General features: G+C 41.8%; 1 protein-coding gene across 2 annotated transcripts in view; it reads right to left on the reverse strand.

Moving 5' to 3' along the window:
* The window catches only part of LOC144065720 (protein phosphatase 3 catalytic subunit alpha), a 56280-nt gene extending 44136 nt beyond the window's left edge, over positions 1–12144 (reverse strand). For both annotated transcript variants that reach the window (XM_077588741.1, XM_077588740.1), the window contains exon 1: positions 11787–12144. In XM_077588741.1, the coding sequence (XP_077444867.1) occupies positions 11787–11847 (61 nt within the window). In that variant the 5' untranslated portion in view covers positions 11848–12144. The remainder of the gene's footprint in view (positions 1–11786) is intronic.
* Positions 12145–18659: the final 6515 nt, after the last annotated feature.

An 18659-nucleotide genomic window follows, 5' to 3' on the forward strand; every position in this document is an offset into this window, starting at 1 on the left:
AGTTTACTGCAAAAAAAATGAAGATTAAAGCAAAAAAAATGGAGATTAAAGCAAAAAAAATGAACATTAAAGCAGTTCTAAATGTAATATCTCAGTTCTGTCAACAGCGATTTCCATATTTTAGCTCACAGGTTAGCAAAGAGCCAGATGCACCCATCAAAAGAGCCACATGTAGCTCCCGAGCCATAGGTTCCCTACCCCTGTGCTACACCAATCCAAGTTACGAAACCAGTTCTGGACCCAATTTCGTAAGCAGAGGTACCACTGTATAAAAAAAAATACGACTTTGTCTTGTAGCATGCAGTACGGTTAGCGGTTGACTTTTATCCCTGGCGTAGTGACAGCGGTATTTCAGAGGACAGGTGGCGAGGCAATGGGATGGCGCAGCCTGCCTCTTGCCAAGACAACAAGAGGCCGAAAAAAAAAATCCTCAGTCCCTCACCAAGGCTTCCTGGTCACCCAGGCCTACTTCTATCGAGGCCGTGGTTGCGTAGGCGTGGCAGCTTCTCCTTCTTATGCCAGGAATACCCAAGAGCCAAGAACCGAAGCAACGGTTTCTCCAACGTCAGAGAACTGGCACACTTTTGTCTCGCCATTACTAGCTCCCCAGTGGCGTAGCGTACACCAGAAGCTAGAACGGAGCCCCCGAAGTAGCCGCGATTAAGCAAGCCCAGAGGCTAAATGGGACCGTAGAGTAAATCATCCTCTTCTGCCGCCAGCCTGACCTCCACACTGCAGAGAGAACACTTTCCAAATTCACTAGCAGCGTATTATGCGCAAGGCACCATCTGTGCAGGCTTTAGCGGCAGCCGCCAGATTAAAAGGTAGTTAGCGTCGTGCTCGCGACAAAAATCCAAGTCTATCGCCTACTTTAACGTACAAAAACAGCCACTTCCGAGACGTGGTTTTTGTTATTTTTCTTCGTCAACCGGACCGGTTACAAAGGTGACTCCGGTTCTCCCTTGGACGGATTAACCGTTACCATTCGAAATATGGTGCTTGAAACTATTGTACTGTGTGGTAACCTCAGTCTGTAGAAGGTCCCCACCTTGTGGACTTCATGTGTGTGGCTCCAGTTTTTTTTACCTAGGTCTACAATGTCTTCTGTGTCTGTCTTGCTACTGCAACTGATAGGTTTATTATTAATACACTTTAATCCAAACAGGGAGACATCATTAACATACTCTGGCTACAACTTGCAAGGAAAATCACTCCCGACTCGCCTTCGTCCAGGATGATTCTAAAGAAACGGCATCTTCCTCTGTCAATTTAGTCGGCGCATAATCAAAACATTTGAGGTAATCTGATTCAAACAATTGCATAAGCTAACCGAATAACACCATTAAGGTCAAAAAACAACTGCCACATCAATCTCATATTAGATCGGAACCAAAAACACCTGCGTAAGAATTTGCAGGAATAAGCGTAAGAATTTGCACGAATAAGCATAATAATTTCTTTACAAGGTAAACAGAGCGACCGTATTTTTAAACAATAATGCGAGTATTTTCAGAAGTTGATTCGATTATCGCCATCTGCCGGAATCCAAGTCAAAGCAATTTAAGAGTCCCTCGTAGATCTTCATTGCCAACTCAGATCAACAGTCTCGGCCTGGAACATGGTGTCCTGTTCGGTCAATAGTCCTGAAAACAATTAACTGGCCTCGAAAGCAGCTGTGGGGGGGAAAGTGTCCTCGAGCTTACTCGGTCCCAACATAAAGTATAGCACAAATTAATTTATAGCTTCATTACCTATTAAATGCTTAATGAACATATAGTAACATCCCAGAATAAACCCAACAGCAACCAAGAAATTTCTCGAATATGGGATGAAATACAGTTCTAATCTAAATCTAAAAAAGAACAGAACATATGGTGGCTGGCCTAATATTTACTGTGTCACAACACATTTTATTTATTTTCCACAAGAGCAAATACGTTGGAATACAAGTGGGCCTTTATGTATACGCCATCTGTTTGGGTTTAAAAGAAGGACAGACTATGAAACAAACAGAAACATGCAGATTGCAGATTATTTCATGGATTGCCTTCCCTTAGAAATTCAAGATCAAAACTCCAATTTTACTGGTCACGCTGAGACGGGCAAAATTTTGGATGGAAAATTTGAGGAATGGCAGAAGACGGCTGGATTTTTCCTTCGCGCTGCCTTCAAAATCACTTCGTTACACTATTTGGGGGCGGGGCTGATTTGTACTCCACTTTGGCCCATTGCATTCCTCCTTGGGGATCGTGTTACATTCTATACAGGGACACCAGCCCGGTGCATCATGGGTGTTTTGTCATGACGACACGGGGGTGACATGCAAGTATTGCAAAGGTGCAAAAAATGCAAACTACCGGCACTTTAAGGCTCAGAGAGGATTTATGTATACACTACTTTGGTTAGGGTAAACAGCAATTTGCATGTTGTGTTGTTGTTTTTTTTGGACAGGCATCCTTTGGACGACTACATGGTTCTACGTATCCATTTTAATAGTTTTAAAATGAATCAGTTAGTGGATTAAATACATTTAAACGTCAAAAACAAATCCGGGATTTTGATGGTGATTATTTCATGGGGGAAATAAGTTTATATTGAGTTATTTTGGGGTGTTTTGGAACAATAGGATATAAGAAACTACAGTGGTACCTCGTGATACAACAGCTCGTCATACAACATGCTCGTGTTATGATGAAAATTTTGACAAGTTTCCACCAGGAAACACACAACGCGCATGCGCGGGCAAAAAGAGGGCTTTCTGGGTAATGAAGTATACTCGTGCACACAACATCCATAGGCAATGGCACCCTTTCTCAGAATAAAACTTCATTACCCACAATCAATACGTGGGTAGGCTGTTATTCCTTCTTTAGCCTGTTAGCTTCCGCGATCGCTCATTCAAGACTACTTCTCGTTGGCAAGTGGTCGTGCGTTATCCTATTGTGAGGACATTTGTGTGCATCATAATAGATGGCGAATTAGAAGAAATAAAACATTTTTTCCAATCCAATATCCTGTTTTTGGTGTTTTTTCAGAGGGTTGGAACGAATTAATTAGTTTTCAATTCATTTCAATGGGAAACATCCGCTCGAGTTACGAAAACCTCGACATACGATCTCAGTCTGGGAACGGATTACGATCGTATGTTGAGGTACCACTGTAAGGTTGTTGTTGATGACGTGTATTTGAAAGAGGCTCCGTTATTTCCCAACTAAGACGTTATTACTTCGCCGTAAAGTGCTTCCACTTGTTCTTAGATTGAAAACCTTTGCGATCTCTTCACGGAAAGGTCTCGTCGCTTGCGGAAATCCTCTGGAGAGAGGGTGTTCCCCGCCTCCAAGCTTTCCCAATTCCCCTCCGCTGTGGAGTAAAAGTGCATTGTGGGAATCAAAGAATGGCTCGGCGCAAAGCAACGACTCCCCCAGTGAAGAAGACGAATCAATGGGAGCCATGGGACAACAACAACAACAACACAAAGACGGCTAGTGATTGGGCCTCTGCAAAGTTTGTTTTGAACGAGTGGGCCGGAATGGCTACCTTTTTTTTTTTTTGCTGTTTTTTTTTTAATATTACAGCGCGTGCACAAGTCTTGAACATTTTCCAAAAACATACAGCAACGAATAAAAAAAGATATACTGTAATTTTTGGGACTATAAGCCACACTTTTTTCATACTTTGCTATTAAAACTGTCATTTTTTGGACTATAAGCCACACTTTTTTCATACTTTGCAATTAAAACTCATTTTTTTTGGACTATAAGCCACACTTTTTTCATAATTTGCGATTAATACTGTCATTTTTTTTACTATATGACACACTTTTTTCATACTTTGCAATTAATACTGTCATTTTTTGGACTATAAGCCATACTTTTTTCATACTTTGCAATTAATACTGTCATTTTTTGGACTATAAGCCACACTTTTTTCATACTTTACGATTAATACTGTCATTTTTTGGACTATAAGCCACACTTTTTTCATACTTTGCAATTAAAACTCATTTTTTTGGACTATAAGCCACACTTTTTTCATAATTTGCGATTAATACTGTCATTTTTTTGACTATAAGCCACACTTTTTTCATACTTTGCGATTAAAACTGTCATTTTTTGGACTATAAGCCACACTTTTTTCATACTTTGCAATTAAAACTTTTTTTTGGACTATAAGCCACACTTTTTTCATACTTTGCAATTAAAACTCTTTTTTTTGGACTATAAGTCACATTTTTTCATACTTTGCGATTAAAACTGTCATTTTTTGGACTATAAGTCACACTTTTTTCATACTTTGCGATTAAAACTCATTTTTTGGACTATAAACCACACTTTTTTCATACTTTGCAATTAATACTGTCATTTTTTGGACTATAAGCCACACTTTTTTCATACTTTGCTATTAAAACTGTCATTTTTTGGACTGTAAGCCACACTTTTTTCATACTTTGCGATTAATACTCAACCTTGTTATGTTATTTTTTTATGGCTATAGTTAGCCAAAAACTGTTAATATGTTACATTAACAGGTGCTTATTTTGTCTGATGTTCCCTATTTTGCTAATAATATTTGCTCTTGGTTTCTGATTCATTTTTAAAAACTGACCAGTGTAATTTATATATTTGGCATGCCAGCAAATTTGAATGCAAATTCTACCTTAATTCATACTTAACTTAAATCTGAACATGTTGATATTTAAACGTTAAAAACCACTAAATGGATCTGAACAACCGTATCTTCCGGACTATAAGTCAAAACTTTTTTTATAGTTTGGCTGGGCCTGCGACTAATACTCAAGTGCAATGTTTTTATGTTCATTTTTAATTTTAAAAACAAGTTAGTAAAAACCAAACAATTGAAAAAACTATTTTTTTTCAAAATTGAAGGCATTAGAAGTGAAAACACAACCCAAAAAAAGGGCTCCCGGATCAGGCGGAATAAGAAGCGAATGCCAAGCAATGTAAATAAACCTTGAGGCCGCCACTCACCTCCAGCTGTATTTGTATAGCTGGAGTTTCTCTTAAGTCCACACGATGAGCTCGCTACGCTAACGACACCTGAAAGATAGCAAAGCTTCTCCCTCGGGTTGTGCTTTCAAACAGCTGGTGAAGTTGAATGGGTCACAACAACACTGCCTACATAATGCTAAGACCCATCTGTAATTAGGGCTCTTCTCAATTAGCCACATTTTGCTCATTTGCCTAATGGCCGCCGGATATAAAAAGTATAGCAAATCCTGGCCGTTGAAAACGGCAGCCTCGTCTAAATTCCATCAAAGCCCTTGATGCCATTAGCAGATTAAAAACAAAACGAGTCAAACTCCGAAGTGAACCTGCGGCGGAGTCCAATGGGAATACTGCTACTTTTACGGCGGATATGCTTCATTTAACGGTACTCGGACGATTCGCCGAAAGACGTTTCGCCGACGGACGTTTGGCCGAAACGCGCTCGCCCCGCCCCCGGATCGTGTGTGTACATGTTTTTCAACCTCGGCCCGCGGGCCATATACGGCCCGTTACAGATAACATTCATTTAGGAATAACAAGGGCATGTACTGCCCCCAGCTGGACATACTTCTAAATACAAGTATGTACTACAATGTGCTGCCAATTTTTTCTATTTTTTAAATTTTAAATCATTTCCAATTATTTTAGGAAATATATATTCAAAATGATTTGCTGAGAACCTTAATTCAAAGATTAATCTCAACGTTTTCTATGCTGGTGTAACTTTTCTGGAGTAGGATTTCTGGATTTACAATTTCATTACAGTAGTACTTACTGTTACTACTACTTTATTTTCTCTATTTCTTCTGTCACGTACTGTTCTGCGTGATCTCCAAATGGCTACTACTTTAAAAGCAAGGATAAAATATAAAATATAAACAATTGGCAGCACATTGTAGCACTACTTGTATTTAGAAATATGTCCAGTGGGAGGCAATACATGCCTTTGTTATTCCTAAATGAATGTTGTCTGTAACGCGGGCCAAGGTTGAAAAACATGTACACACACGATCCGGGGGCGGGGCGAGAGCGCGAAACCCGTTTCGGCGAAACGTCCGTTCGGCGAACTGTCCGTCGGCGAATCGTCCGTTCACGTCATTTAACACCCTGAAAGCGACGACGTATTTCGACAGTCGGCCTACGATGTGAGTTCGTAGGATTGAGTGCCAAAAAAAAAGCATGTAGGGGCTTGCCTAGCTGGAATTAAACGAAAGTATGTTTTCTCAACATGATAACAAGTGCGGGCCTTCTTACATAAAGCATCAAGGTGTGGCATGTGTTTGATTAAAATGTGAAATGAATACGCTGAAATGCTGTCGGTTTTCTATTTGGCTTCAGTTCGGGCGGGAAAATAAAAAGCCTGAAGTCTGACATACTGACCCAATTCCATTATAGGAAATGTGTTATGCACCGATGGAGGCTAATCTACGTACGCTGCGGGACAGCAATGTTAATTTATATCATAGGACGAGCTGGTGAGTCGTCAAAAAGATATCTGGGAAGACTTCCAGCACCCCCGTGATTCTAATGACTAACACGACGTATCGGCGTCAGGCCATTCCCTGAGTGGAGATAATACGGGGCTGGGCAATATTGCTGCGTGTACAAGAACCTGCTAGCTGGAAGTTGACTGGGAAAGGCTAACTTTGCTACAATTAGCCTAGCCAAACTACTTCATATGCATCCTTTCCAAATGTTTTTTGGGGTGACCCACAAAAAGGTCTTGTGGCGATAGACTTTTTCTGTATTAAAATCAGGCAAAATGGTGCACATTAAATGTTGTCCTTCGTTAAGTTGCTGCTCCTTCACATCCATTTGTTAGCGTGAATTAGCAGGAGTAATGCACAGAGTCAGATTACAAACTCTGGGCAGAGCCGCCTTTATCCCCCTATATGGAGCTTAATCTGAGCAAATCCATCGCTTTGCCGTGCCCTAATTCCACAACAGAGACTAATTCCTCCTTAATCTAATGAGTGGTGAAGGTTGGAGGAGGATCCACCTCCACAAACCGTGAAAACGGGAAGAGCAGGATCCACATTGGAATCAACGTCTGTTGAAAGGACTGATCCGCCTTTGAGAGTCATTCAGTTTTTGCATCAAATTAAGCATTTCCTACTCCTTTATTTCCAAATTCATGACTTCAATCAACCATTCCATGCTGTTACTTTAATAATATTTCACAGGGATACGTAAGTACATGTCCAAAACAACTAGGCTATGAATTCCTAGCATGTTTCTAGAAGCTAATGTCACTAACATCCAAATATATGATTCTACTGTACTCGAAAATCTTTACCGTATTTTCTCGCATATAAGCCGCATTTGTAAATGAAAAAAAAAGATGATTGAATCAAGGGTGCGGCTTATATGAGCTCAACACTTACAACTACTTATCACCAGTAGATGTCGGCAAATTAACATTTATTATTTGTGGTTATTTTCAGTTTTGCAGTAAGAAAGCAACATTACTGGATGAATTACTAATTTCTTTATGATATTGACCCTAATTATGTGCTTTTGATTGATAGCGTATCTCAGAAATACCACGTGTGATGATTTTTCTTAAGATTTTACTTTCAAAGTAACACATTTGTACTCCCTATTAACTAACCATGAATATGAAGGTGAAATTTGTGAATCAGGCGGCATCTTATATGCAAGAAATTGTAAAAATCAACAATTTTAAGGCCATTTTAAGGGTGCGTCTTATATGTGGGGGCAGCTTATATGCGAGAAAATACGGTAATAAATATGGCATCTTTTTAAGATATTACAGGTGTCAGTAAATGAAAAGATATTTGTATCAGTCAGTCATGTTTGGTTCCCAAAAAGGTGATTTTAGGAGCGCTATTTTCTACAGGTTTGATGTCTATATAATAATAGAATCCTACTGTCATCCAATTCCAACTATAAATAAACTTTTGAAATATCTTTTAAGCAAAAAAAGAGCCAATCCAGACCCAAGTCGAGGCATACTCTGATGATTACAGTGGCGGGCCATCAGGGCCTTCAAGGCCTTCTTTGCTGGCCTAAAAATATCTGAATCATATATTATTTTTTGTCCATCAATACTTATGAAATAATTCCAAATTGTCTGTTAGCTTCCCTTCATTCCTTTCCCCCTGGTTGCACTGCTTCCAGATGTGTGTTTTCATATTCAAGCATTTAACCAATCCCATTTCAGCCATTATTTGTTGCCAGGGTCAGAAATCTGCCTCACGGCCTTCACAATCAGTTCTGCAGGCTCTGCTGCATTAAACAAGCGTCAATAAGACTGTTGCTTTAACCAATAAGATTTCGAGTTGGCAACACCACAATGCCTTGTCGCAGGCGTAGGGATACGTCATCGCTTTCACCAACTATGATTGGCTAGTGATTAGCCAGAGCTACCAAACTGTATCTGTAGCGAGCTGCACAAGCAAATATATTGATGTGTTGATTTAAAGTCATTTTCAAGATCATTAAATGCTGCTAGGAAGTGGATTTTACCCGTTGAAGGCGCTACGAGAAAATGCACGGACCGCCACTGGATGATTAGGATCAAATAAGTGGCTCTTGTTCACGTTCTGGGCTAAAAATGACTCCAGCTGGCTGCTGGTTTACACTTGCGCACACGCGTGACCGCGCACGCGCCAGGTGGCCTCTCGGCAAAAGTCAAATTGTCGCATGCGATCCATCTCCACTCACGGTTGACGAGGAACCCGCCGCCCCGCCGGGGCCTGGGAAGTCTGGCGCCTTCACAGAAAAACACCATCACCCGGACGGAGCGTGGGACCTGAACACTCCAACTTTACGCTAGGTAAAATTCCTGACCTGAGATACGCCTGCACCAAAAACAAGGGCACTTTGTGGCATTTAGTGTTTAGATATAAATTATTTAGAAGTGTTACAACAGAAAAGTCCACGGTTGGCGTTAGCATGCTATCAAACAACGACTGAAATAAAGCACTTTCTTTAGGGTTTAGCAATTCTTACCACCTGGAGGTGGCCCAAATGCAGCAAGCACTCGTGAATACACCAGGAGGGTGTCGCATTCAGGTGCAAATCCAAAAACCGGATACATAAACGTCAAGGCTTTTAAATCAAGGACTATCCTGCAGAAAACCGGACATATGGACACCCTAGATCGCAGTGGCGGTCCGTGCATTTTCTAGCAGCGCCTTCAGTTATCGGAATCAATCCAACCCTCCAAAACTATTTTATGGCTATAAAACCTCTACTGCAGCTACAGCTGTGACACATAAAAAATCATCAATAATAACCTCATACAATTGAAATATTATTTAGGAATATAGCCATATTTTACTCACCCAAAATCCTTTTTAACTGTACACAATATCCATCCTCCTTTCTTTCCTCCTTCTTTTCTATCGGCATCGAAGCTAATGGTAAAAGTCGAGCCTGTCCTGTCGTATTTCTGGCATTCGTTTTTATTCGATTTAGTGCTGAAAATGTTCGTTCCCGGTTGTGACAGGTTTGCTTGCTTTGGAGGTGTCCGACCTTTCTTAATGATGTCCATCTTTTTTTCTTGAAAAGTCCATCTTGAAAATGGCTTTGACAGTAAATCTGCAAACAAATCCATTTCTTCTCCTCCTTCAGCCATTGCGGGTTGACAAAACTGCTATTAACTCAACACAACAATATATTTGCTTGTGCAGCTCGCTCCAGATAGAGTTTGGTAGCTCTGGCTAATCACTAGCCAATCATAGTTGGTGAAAGCGATGACGTATCCCTACGCCTGCGAGAAGGCCTTGGTGTCACCAAATCGAATTCTGATTGGTAAAGCAACAGTCTTATCAACGCTTGTTTAATGCAGCAGAGCTTGCAGAACTGATAGTGAAGGCCTTGAGGCAGATTTCTGACCCTGGCAACAAATAATGGCTGAAATGTGATTAGTTAAATGCTTCAATATGAAAACACACATCTGGAAGCAGTGCAACCAGGGGGGAAAGCAATGAAAGGAAGCTAACAGACAATTTGGAATTATTTCATAAGTATTGATGGACAAAATATAATATATGATTCAGATATTTCTTAGGCCAGCAGAGAAGGCTTTGAAGGCCCTGACGGCACACCACTGCTAGATCGAGACCCTGGACAAATAGGTCAGAAACTCTTGTCCAAGCAGCTAACAGATGATGCAAAAAGTGCCTCGTTAGATTTTTAGTCGCGAGCTTGTGCCAGTGGACCAAAAATAATAATAATAATAATTGGATAAGTAGTTGGACCTGAAGCTTGAAACTGGCACTGGACAAACAAGTGACTTCACACTTTTTTAGCCTGGAGGACATTTGTAAAGCTGCTTTGTACACACCACACAAAGCCGTTGTGTTGTCAAAACACACACTGGTGGTGCCGGAGCTTCACTGATATTGCTTATACATTTGATAAGAAGAAGGATTTATTACACTTTGGACTAAAGCGTCCTGAAAGAATTGTTCAATGTCTTCAAAAGCCATACTTGTCATATCTATTTTTAATTAGACTTCAAGTTGTGAGAGGCAGTCTGGGGCGATCTTTTGAAAAATTCAAGAGCGGAAAAAAAAAATCGACGGAGACATGATGCATCTGTCTTTTAACACGCGGCGATGGAAGAATTTTGGCCGCTTTTGCATTTTAAAACAAGAATTCAAAGGTTCTTTGATCATCCCGAGATGCCTCGTCTGCAGTCAGTTTGTATTGAATTAGAGTTTTACGTTTAAATCTGACTTAATATTGCTCAGTCAGCAAGCCAGATTGACATTTTCACAAATTTCCCACGGTAAAATTCTTTGGATGCTAAAAAAAATGCTCATTTTTGTGTCCCCAAGAAGGAATAATTAAGAAATGACCAATAAACAGCAGGAATTATAATCCTGCATGTCTACATTTGTTGCCCCAGCGTTTGTGTTCGGGGACAATATTTTCAATCAGTGTCTCAAGAATTAATACCCATCATGCAATCTGTCTTTCTGACTTTATTCGGATGCTGGATCGATCACAGGGTCGTCCAAGTTTTTGGAAAGGTGCATCATGGGTACATTGCAAACAATACGACACGAATAAGCGCTTGGCGATTGCCACGGCAACCAACAGGTTCCCCATCGAGTGCATGTTTTGTGGGTTTTTTAGGGGGCGGGGACAGAGAAAAATATGCTCTAAATTGCACAAAAATGCAGTTTAATAGAACTCCAAATGACTTAAATGTATCTTAGCTTACTTAGAGCGTGTATCAACAAGGTGTGCAAGATTTATGAAATAAAAAAAATAACTGTGGGAAAAAAATGGGCGGATTTGAGGGGGTTTTGAGAGGAAAACTCGCATGCGATTTTGAGGGATTGCAAAAGTGGAATGTCAGACGCACAAGGCAAGAGTAAACCAGTCGACAGGAATAGTGGGGGGGGGGGGATGCCCCCTCCCCTCTTAACATGTTTTTTGCAAGTAACAGTGGGGGTTTAAAATAATCCCTGATTTGAAAAAAAATATTTTTTTTATGATATACATGCAAATTTTGCTGTTTACACGCCCTCATTCAATGCAACGTTTGTGCATAATGTGTCATACGTGCGCACGGGATGCAATGGTGGATGTTGGGGGGCGAGGGATGGGGGGCGGGGGGGTATATTGTGCCTTATATGAAGCTCATTCGGGTCTACCCTAGAGGAGTCAGGCTTACTTCCTCGTACGGATCCGCTGTCAGCGATCGGCTAACACCCTTCTGCGATCGGACTGCGAATTCGGGGGTGGATGGGTGTCCAAAAAAAATCCAGAAAAACAAATCTGTAAAGCCGATCTACTTACATTTCACCACCCGGTCCGTCGTCGATAACTTGGGCTCGTCATTCGGCTTGTTTTCGGACATTTCCAGGGTGAGAGAATATTGAGCTCGAGCAGAGAAAGTAGGCGGAAAAGGCGTCGCTCTCGCCGGATAACTCTCTCTTGACGGATCGGGATCGGGATCGGGTTCGGGGGGGGAGGAAAGCAAAGAGAGAGAGAGAAAGAGAGAGAGAAAGAGAGAGAGAGCCGGGGGTCGCAGTCGCTCCTGTCAGCGGCCAAAAATACAGCGACGACGTTGACGGGTTTACGGTTTCACCGCTCCGGCTTGCGAGGTCTGATTTACTCCGCTTGCAGTTGCCTTGAACGCAACGCGGAGAGAGCGAGAGAGGGAGGAGAGAGAGTATGAGAGAGGGTGTGTGTGAGAGAGAGAGCATGCAAACTGCTGTGCTGATTATGAACATCTCCCATTGGTCCACAGCGCCAAATGCCACGCCCATTTCATGCTTTTACACAAGATCATACTCGATAGGGTTCAATTCTGGGAAATTCCAACATCTGCGTGAAAGCATAGACATTATCTCATGTATTTGTTGTCAGATTCAGTCATGTTATTAAGTCACTGGCTGCCATTGACGCCATTTTGTGTCATATTTACAGATATTCCGTCTCTTTATGTCAGTGGCGGTCCGGGCATTTTCTCGTAGCGCCTTCAACGAATCAATCCAACCCTCAAAAACTATTTTATGGCTATAAAACCTCGACTGCAGCTACAGCTGCGACACATAAAAAATAATCAATAAATCAATGCACAAAAATGGGGTAAAATCCACTTCCTAGCAGCATTTCATGATTAAATACAAATACTGGAGCTTTTCAGACATTACAATCCGGCCAGGGGGTGATTTTCCCGGGAAAACGACAGCGATGAAGGTCGATACGTCCATATATATAGTTGGTGAAAGCGATGACGTATCCCTCCGCCTGCGACAAGGCAATGACGTATCCCTACGCCTGCGAGAAGGCATTTGTGTCACCAAATCGAATTCTGATTGGTTAAAGCAACAGTCTTATTGACGCTTGTTTAAAGCAGCAGAGCCTGCAGAACTGATAGTGAAGGCCTTGGGGCAGATTTCTGACCCTGGCAACAAATAATGGCTGAAATGTGATTGGTTAAATGCTTCAATGTGAAAACACATATCTGGAAACAGTGCAACCAGGGGGAAAGGAAGCTAACAGACAATTTGGAATTATTTAATAAGTATTGATGGACAAAATATAATATATGATTCAGATATTTCTTAGGCCAGCAGAGAAGGCCTTGAAGGCCCTGACGGCTCGCCACTGCGTTCAGACAATGCCGAACCCAAACGCACCGTTCGAATAATAGTTTGTGGTCAAGCCAATTAATTTGTTGACAAAGTGAGATTATTAGCTACATTTATCATGCTAGTTAAATGCCGAATAGAAATGGAGGTCCCATTTCTCCTCACGTGGGTCACTTTCGAGCCAATTGTCCGTCCCCAAACCTTTGCTTCTAATTGATCCGCTGCACGGCTTGGAAAAACTGCTGGTAATTCAATCTGCATTGTTTATGCGCACCCCCTGGAAATGAAGAGCCGGCAGATTCCAGCCACTTGATTTGATTAGCTATCTTTTGCTGAAGGGACAAACGGTGGGCAATCCTTTAAAGCCGTCTCTGCATCCGGACGCCATGACGTGGAGCGTTTTGGCTCCCGATTGCCACACGTTCTTGCTTCGTTGTGCCAAAGATGGATGGCTTCATCAACGTCTGCCATTGATCGTCAACGTCAAAGTTTTTTTGGAACTATTTAGAAATACAGTGGTACCTCGTGATACAACATGCTCAAGGTACGACGAAAATTTCGATCGAATAATTCGCTCGTGATACAATTAAAGTTTCGAGATGCAACCAAGCCAGGTGGCCATGACATGGGAGGCTGTTTATCATTGTAGCGCACTGTCTTTTTTGCCGCATCTCTTTCGTGTATAACTACTATATCTACGAGGACTGAACGATTTATTCAGACGCATTTCGATCAGGAAACGCACAACGCGCATGCGCGGGCAAAAAGAGGGCTTTCTGGGTAATGAAGTATACTCGTGCACACAACACCGATAGCCAACGGCACCCTTTCTCGGAATAAAACTTCATTACCCACAATCAATACGTCGCCGGGTTGTTACTGTTGAAACCAGCTTTCAAAATTATAATCATGAGAGAGAGTGAGTTTAATAACTAAATATCTAATATCAAAATATCAACAGTAAACTCTCTGTCATTATTTGACAGCGAGCAAACCCTGCGACCAAACGTCCGTTCTACCAAACGTCCGTTCTACCAAACGTCCGTTCGACCAAACGTCCGTTCTACCAAACGTCCGTTCTACCAAACGTCCGGGGACCAAACGTCCGGGGACCAAACGTCCGGTCGACCAAACGTCCGGGGACCAAACGTCCGGGGACCAAACGTCTTTCGACGAAACGTCCGGTCACGGTAGCACTGTAATCTGAGTCAAGGGCTCCAGTTAAGGGGATTGAAAAATCAAGGTCTGGAGTCCATTTTGGATCCATTTTCATTGTCAAAGTTCTCCGAAGCGTCGGCTCGTTGAGAACTGAACCCTCTGGGGAAATTTGGACGGTGATGCAGCTGTAGCAAATGCATTTATCTCCCCTAGCAACAGCGCTAATTGAGAGTGAGCCTGCAGATGGAGCGTGGTATGATCAGACCAAGAGTTAAGAAGCTCAGATGAGATTTTTTTTTGCCGTTGTGAGGGAGTTTGTTTTTTTTAATATCAGCGCAGTTCCACAAGAGGATCCACCAGCCTTCCCTGTCCAATTAATCAAGGCATGATGCATTAGTGATTTGGGGCGGCAGCTCTGTCAATAAATCTGAGACCGATCACTCCCCAGTCTCAGCCGCCGGTTGAATCATTCACGGAACTTGCGTCACGTTCACAAGTAACTGGCGGGCGAGCCTGGCACCATGCTTCTTTGTTAATTAGCTCGGAATGCTCCAGAGGGGGAAACTGAATTATTCAGTTTAGAGCACAACGAGGATATAAATACAACAATGAAAAAAAAATGCTTCACACTAAACAGGTCTCGAACTCGGGGCCCGGGGGCCAATCCTGAGACAGTTCAAGTGCTACGTCAAACTGCGTCACCAAAAAAACAGCTTTTAATGAACCTTAACCAGTTAAGCAACTTTAAACTTTATTTTCTCAACATGGGCTCCATGGAGTTGTGTATTCACGTGCATGTGTTCGAATGTTTTGTCAGTGACTTTTGTCATTTTTAAAGGGTTTAGTGGGGAGTACTGGAAGAGCGTCTGTAATTAGGGAAGATTTAAGTTACAAAATCAGTTCGGTACTTGGACGTTTCGTCGAAAGACGTTTGGTCCCCGGACGTTTGGTAGAATGGACGTTTGGTAGAACGGACATTTGGTCGCTGGGTTGTTACTGTTGAAACCAGCTCTCAAATTTATAATCATCAGAGAGAGAGTGAGTGAGTTTAATATCTAAATATCTAATATCAAAATATCAACAGTAAACTCTGTCATAATTTGACAGCAAGCGAACCCGGCGAACAAACGTCCGTTCTACCAAACGTCCGTTCTACCAAACGTCCGGTCAACCAAACGTCCGTTCTACCAAACGTCCGTTCAATCAAACGTCTGTTCTACCAAACGTCCGTTCTACCAAACGTCCGTTCAACCAAACGTCCGTTCCACCAAACGTCCGTTCGACCAAACGTCCGTTCAACCAAACGTCCGTTCAACCAAACGTCCGTTCTACCAAACGTCCGTTCGACCAAACGTCCGTTCGACCAAACGTCCGTTCTACCAAACGTCCGGTCACGAATCAGTTCATTTCTTAAGTAGAGGTACCACTGTAAACAGAGAAAATGCAATGTTTTGCAAATCTATGATTCACAGTCATAAAGGCCCGAGAACAACAATTTGACCCGCACCGAAAATGATTTTGGCCCCAACTCCTCAGCCCTGCGCTCCTTTTATGTTCATTAGCAGTCCAAACACACGTCCTTATTTAACATTTCACCGCCTGGCGACAAAAATGGCTGAGTGCCACTTAGCATTTACACGGACTCTGCACTCCTATCAAGATGTTAGCGTGTACGCAGGTTCTCCAATCCTGCAAAATGGGCCCACCTGATAACAGTTTTTGGGGGAGACCCCGCTGAACTTTAGTCCTTTGGACTGGATGCTAACCTCAAGCAGATCATAGTGGGAGATTCAATAAAATGCTAACGTTCCAGTTCCAATGGTCAACTGAGGACAATACGTCCTCTGGTTGCCACGGTAACCCACCACAACATCAAGCGCCGCTCGTCACGAGCCGTTCGAGGACCCGACTGGAATCGGTGGCTCGGATGCGGGTTTCGACAGCTGCAAAAAAAAGCCATTCGACGGTTTGCGCTGCTCGTTAATAATCATCAGGCGAAGAATAGCGCCGTCGTAATCAGTTTTGTGTATAGTATACGCAGCTCACACACCTGTTGGCTAATGCATTCGGCGCCGCCAAGAAGTCATTGGCAGGACTGGGAAGAGTGGAATATTGTAATTCAGCCATGACTGGCTGTGTTGCTTGGAAACTGCATGCAGTGCATGATGGGATTTATTCGGGATGTCCAAGGGAGCGCTGTCTCATCGCATCATTTTTTTCTTCTTTTTTAGTACAGGACCATGGTAGATTTAGAGGACGGATGAGGAATAAACCTTCACTTTTCTGGTTTTCGAACGCATGTTTATTAATGATAGGTGATAAAATATTTTTGAGGATGTAAAAAATAAAATAGAGGAGGTCGGGTTGTAATGTTAGGTTTTTTTCAGGAGTAAATTTGAGCTTTAGGGTAAGGATTATTAGTTTTGGGGTTAGTTCCTGTATGATATGGTCATGTGTGATAGGATTAGGGTTAGGTTTAGCCTAAACCTGACACACATGAACTAGTAACCCTAAACCGTTTAGGGTTACTAGTTCATGTGTGATAGGGTTAGGTTTAGGATTATGGCTATAGTTAGGGGTTAGGCGTTAGGGTTAAGGTTATGATTTGGGTTAGGATTAGGGTTAGTTCATGTGTGATAGGGTTAGGATTAGTTTTAGGGTTAGGTTAGTTCATGTGTTATATGTTCATGTGTGAAAGGATTAGGGTTAGGTTTAGGGTTACTAGTTCATGTGTGATATGTTCATTTGTGATTGGGTTAGGTTTAGGATTATGACTATAGTTAGGGCTAGTGGTTAGGCGTTAGGGTTAAGATTATGATTTGGGTCAGGATTAGGGTTAGTTCATGTGTGATAGGATCAGGTTTAGGATTATGGCGATAGTTAGGGGTTAGGCGTTAGGGTTAAGGTTAGGATTTGGGTTAGGATTAGGGTTAGTTCATGTGTGATAGGGTTTGGATTAGTTTTAGGGTTAGGTTAGTTCATGTGTGATAGGGTTAGGAGTAGTTTTAGGGTTAGTTCATGTGTTATATTTTGATTTGTGATGGGGTTAGTGCAAGGGTTAGTTCAGGTGTAATAGGGTTAGGTTTATGGTTACTAGTTCATGTGTGATATTTCATGTTTGATAGGGTTAGGTTTAGGATTAGGGTTATAGTTAGGGTTAGGGTTTAGGCGTTAGGGTTAAGGTTATGATGAGAGTTAGTTCATGTATTATATGTTGATTTGTGATAGTGTTAGGGTTAGTTCATGTGTGATATGTTCATGGCCAAAACGCAGACAGACCATTCCATTCCAATGACGTCTATATTCGTTTATTCCAACAGGAATTTGTCAAAAAGTGACCGCCAAGAAGCAGCAGCCAAGGACCAGCTCGCTAAATGAGACGTTTGCTCTAAAAGAGGAAGATGTCTAATTTCATAATTACACTGATCAGAGCACGACCCGTCACTCAAACGTGCTGTTAGCAAACAAGTCTTGCTAGAAGAGGCGAAGATTACTGTTGTTGAAGTACTATACATTACCGTATAGAATGAGAAAGCGCTAAACGGGTATTCATTTGTAGAGATTTTCTTCCAACCTATTCAGTCACGAAGCATCAGGTGCGATTTGGGTGAACACAATTTTCCTCAAGGACACTTGGAACTGGCTAGAAAAATGGAATAAAATACTTTCCTCCTGTTTGCAATTTGAATCCTAAATTTACTTTGATGCTTGAGTACATTTCAAGCCAAATGAGATGAACAACTATTCACGCTTACATTCATATTCAGGGACCATTTATAGGGTTTCAACAGCCTACCGTGCATGTTTTAGGGGTGGGAGTACCCGGAAAAAAGCCACAGAGGCATACATACCGTATTTCACGACTATAAGGCGCACATAAAAGTCTTAGATTTTCTCCAAAATCTCGTAAAAGAGCGCCACCTGGAACTGTTCAATTTCAGCGCCATGAATATTTCACCCAGATTTGACTTCCAAATATGAGCGTGTTTATTAAGGTTAATAAATCTGTTTTTTTAAAGCCCTAATTGCCCTGTTTTTAATCGGGTAACACCAATATAAACCCGGATTCGGGTATTCAAATTCACTTTTGCGCGTACTGGGCGAAGCAATATATATATATATATATATATATATATATATATATATATATATATATATATATATATACACATACATATATACAGCAAGGGACTACTGTTTTGTTGGCATCTGCAACCAATCAGGGCCTGGCTCGGATTAAGTCATTACCCGTGTTTTTTCCAGCGTCCTTGTCCCCAACGACTGAAAATTTCATTTGTGCTTATTTGTATTTATTCCTCTACGTCAGGGGTGTCAAACATGCGGCCCGTGGGTTGTTCTCCATCCATAAAATGACCCAAAGTACCCCAAAATAATTCACAAAGAAGACCCTCAG

The sequence above is a fragment of the Stigmatopora argus genome, chromosome 20 (assembly GCF_051989625.1).
Source record: "Stigmatopora argus isolate UIUO_Sarg chromosome 20, RoL_Sarg_1.0, whole genome shotgun sequence".
NCBI classification, from domain to species: domain Eukaryota; kingdom Metazoa; phylum Chordata; class Actinopteri; order Syngnathiformes; family Syngnathidae; genus Stigmatopora; species Stigmatopora argus.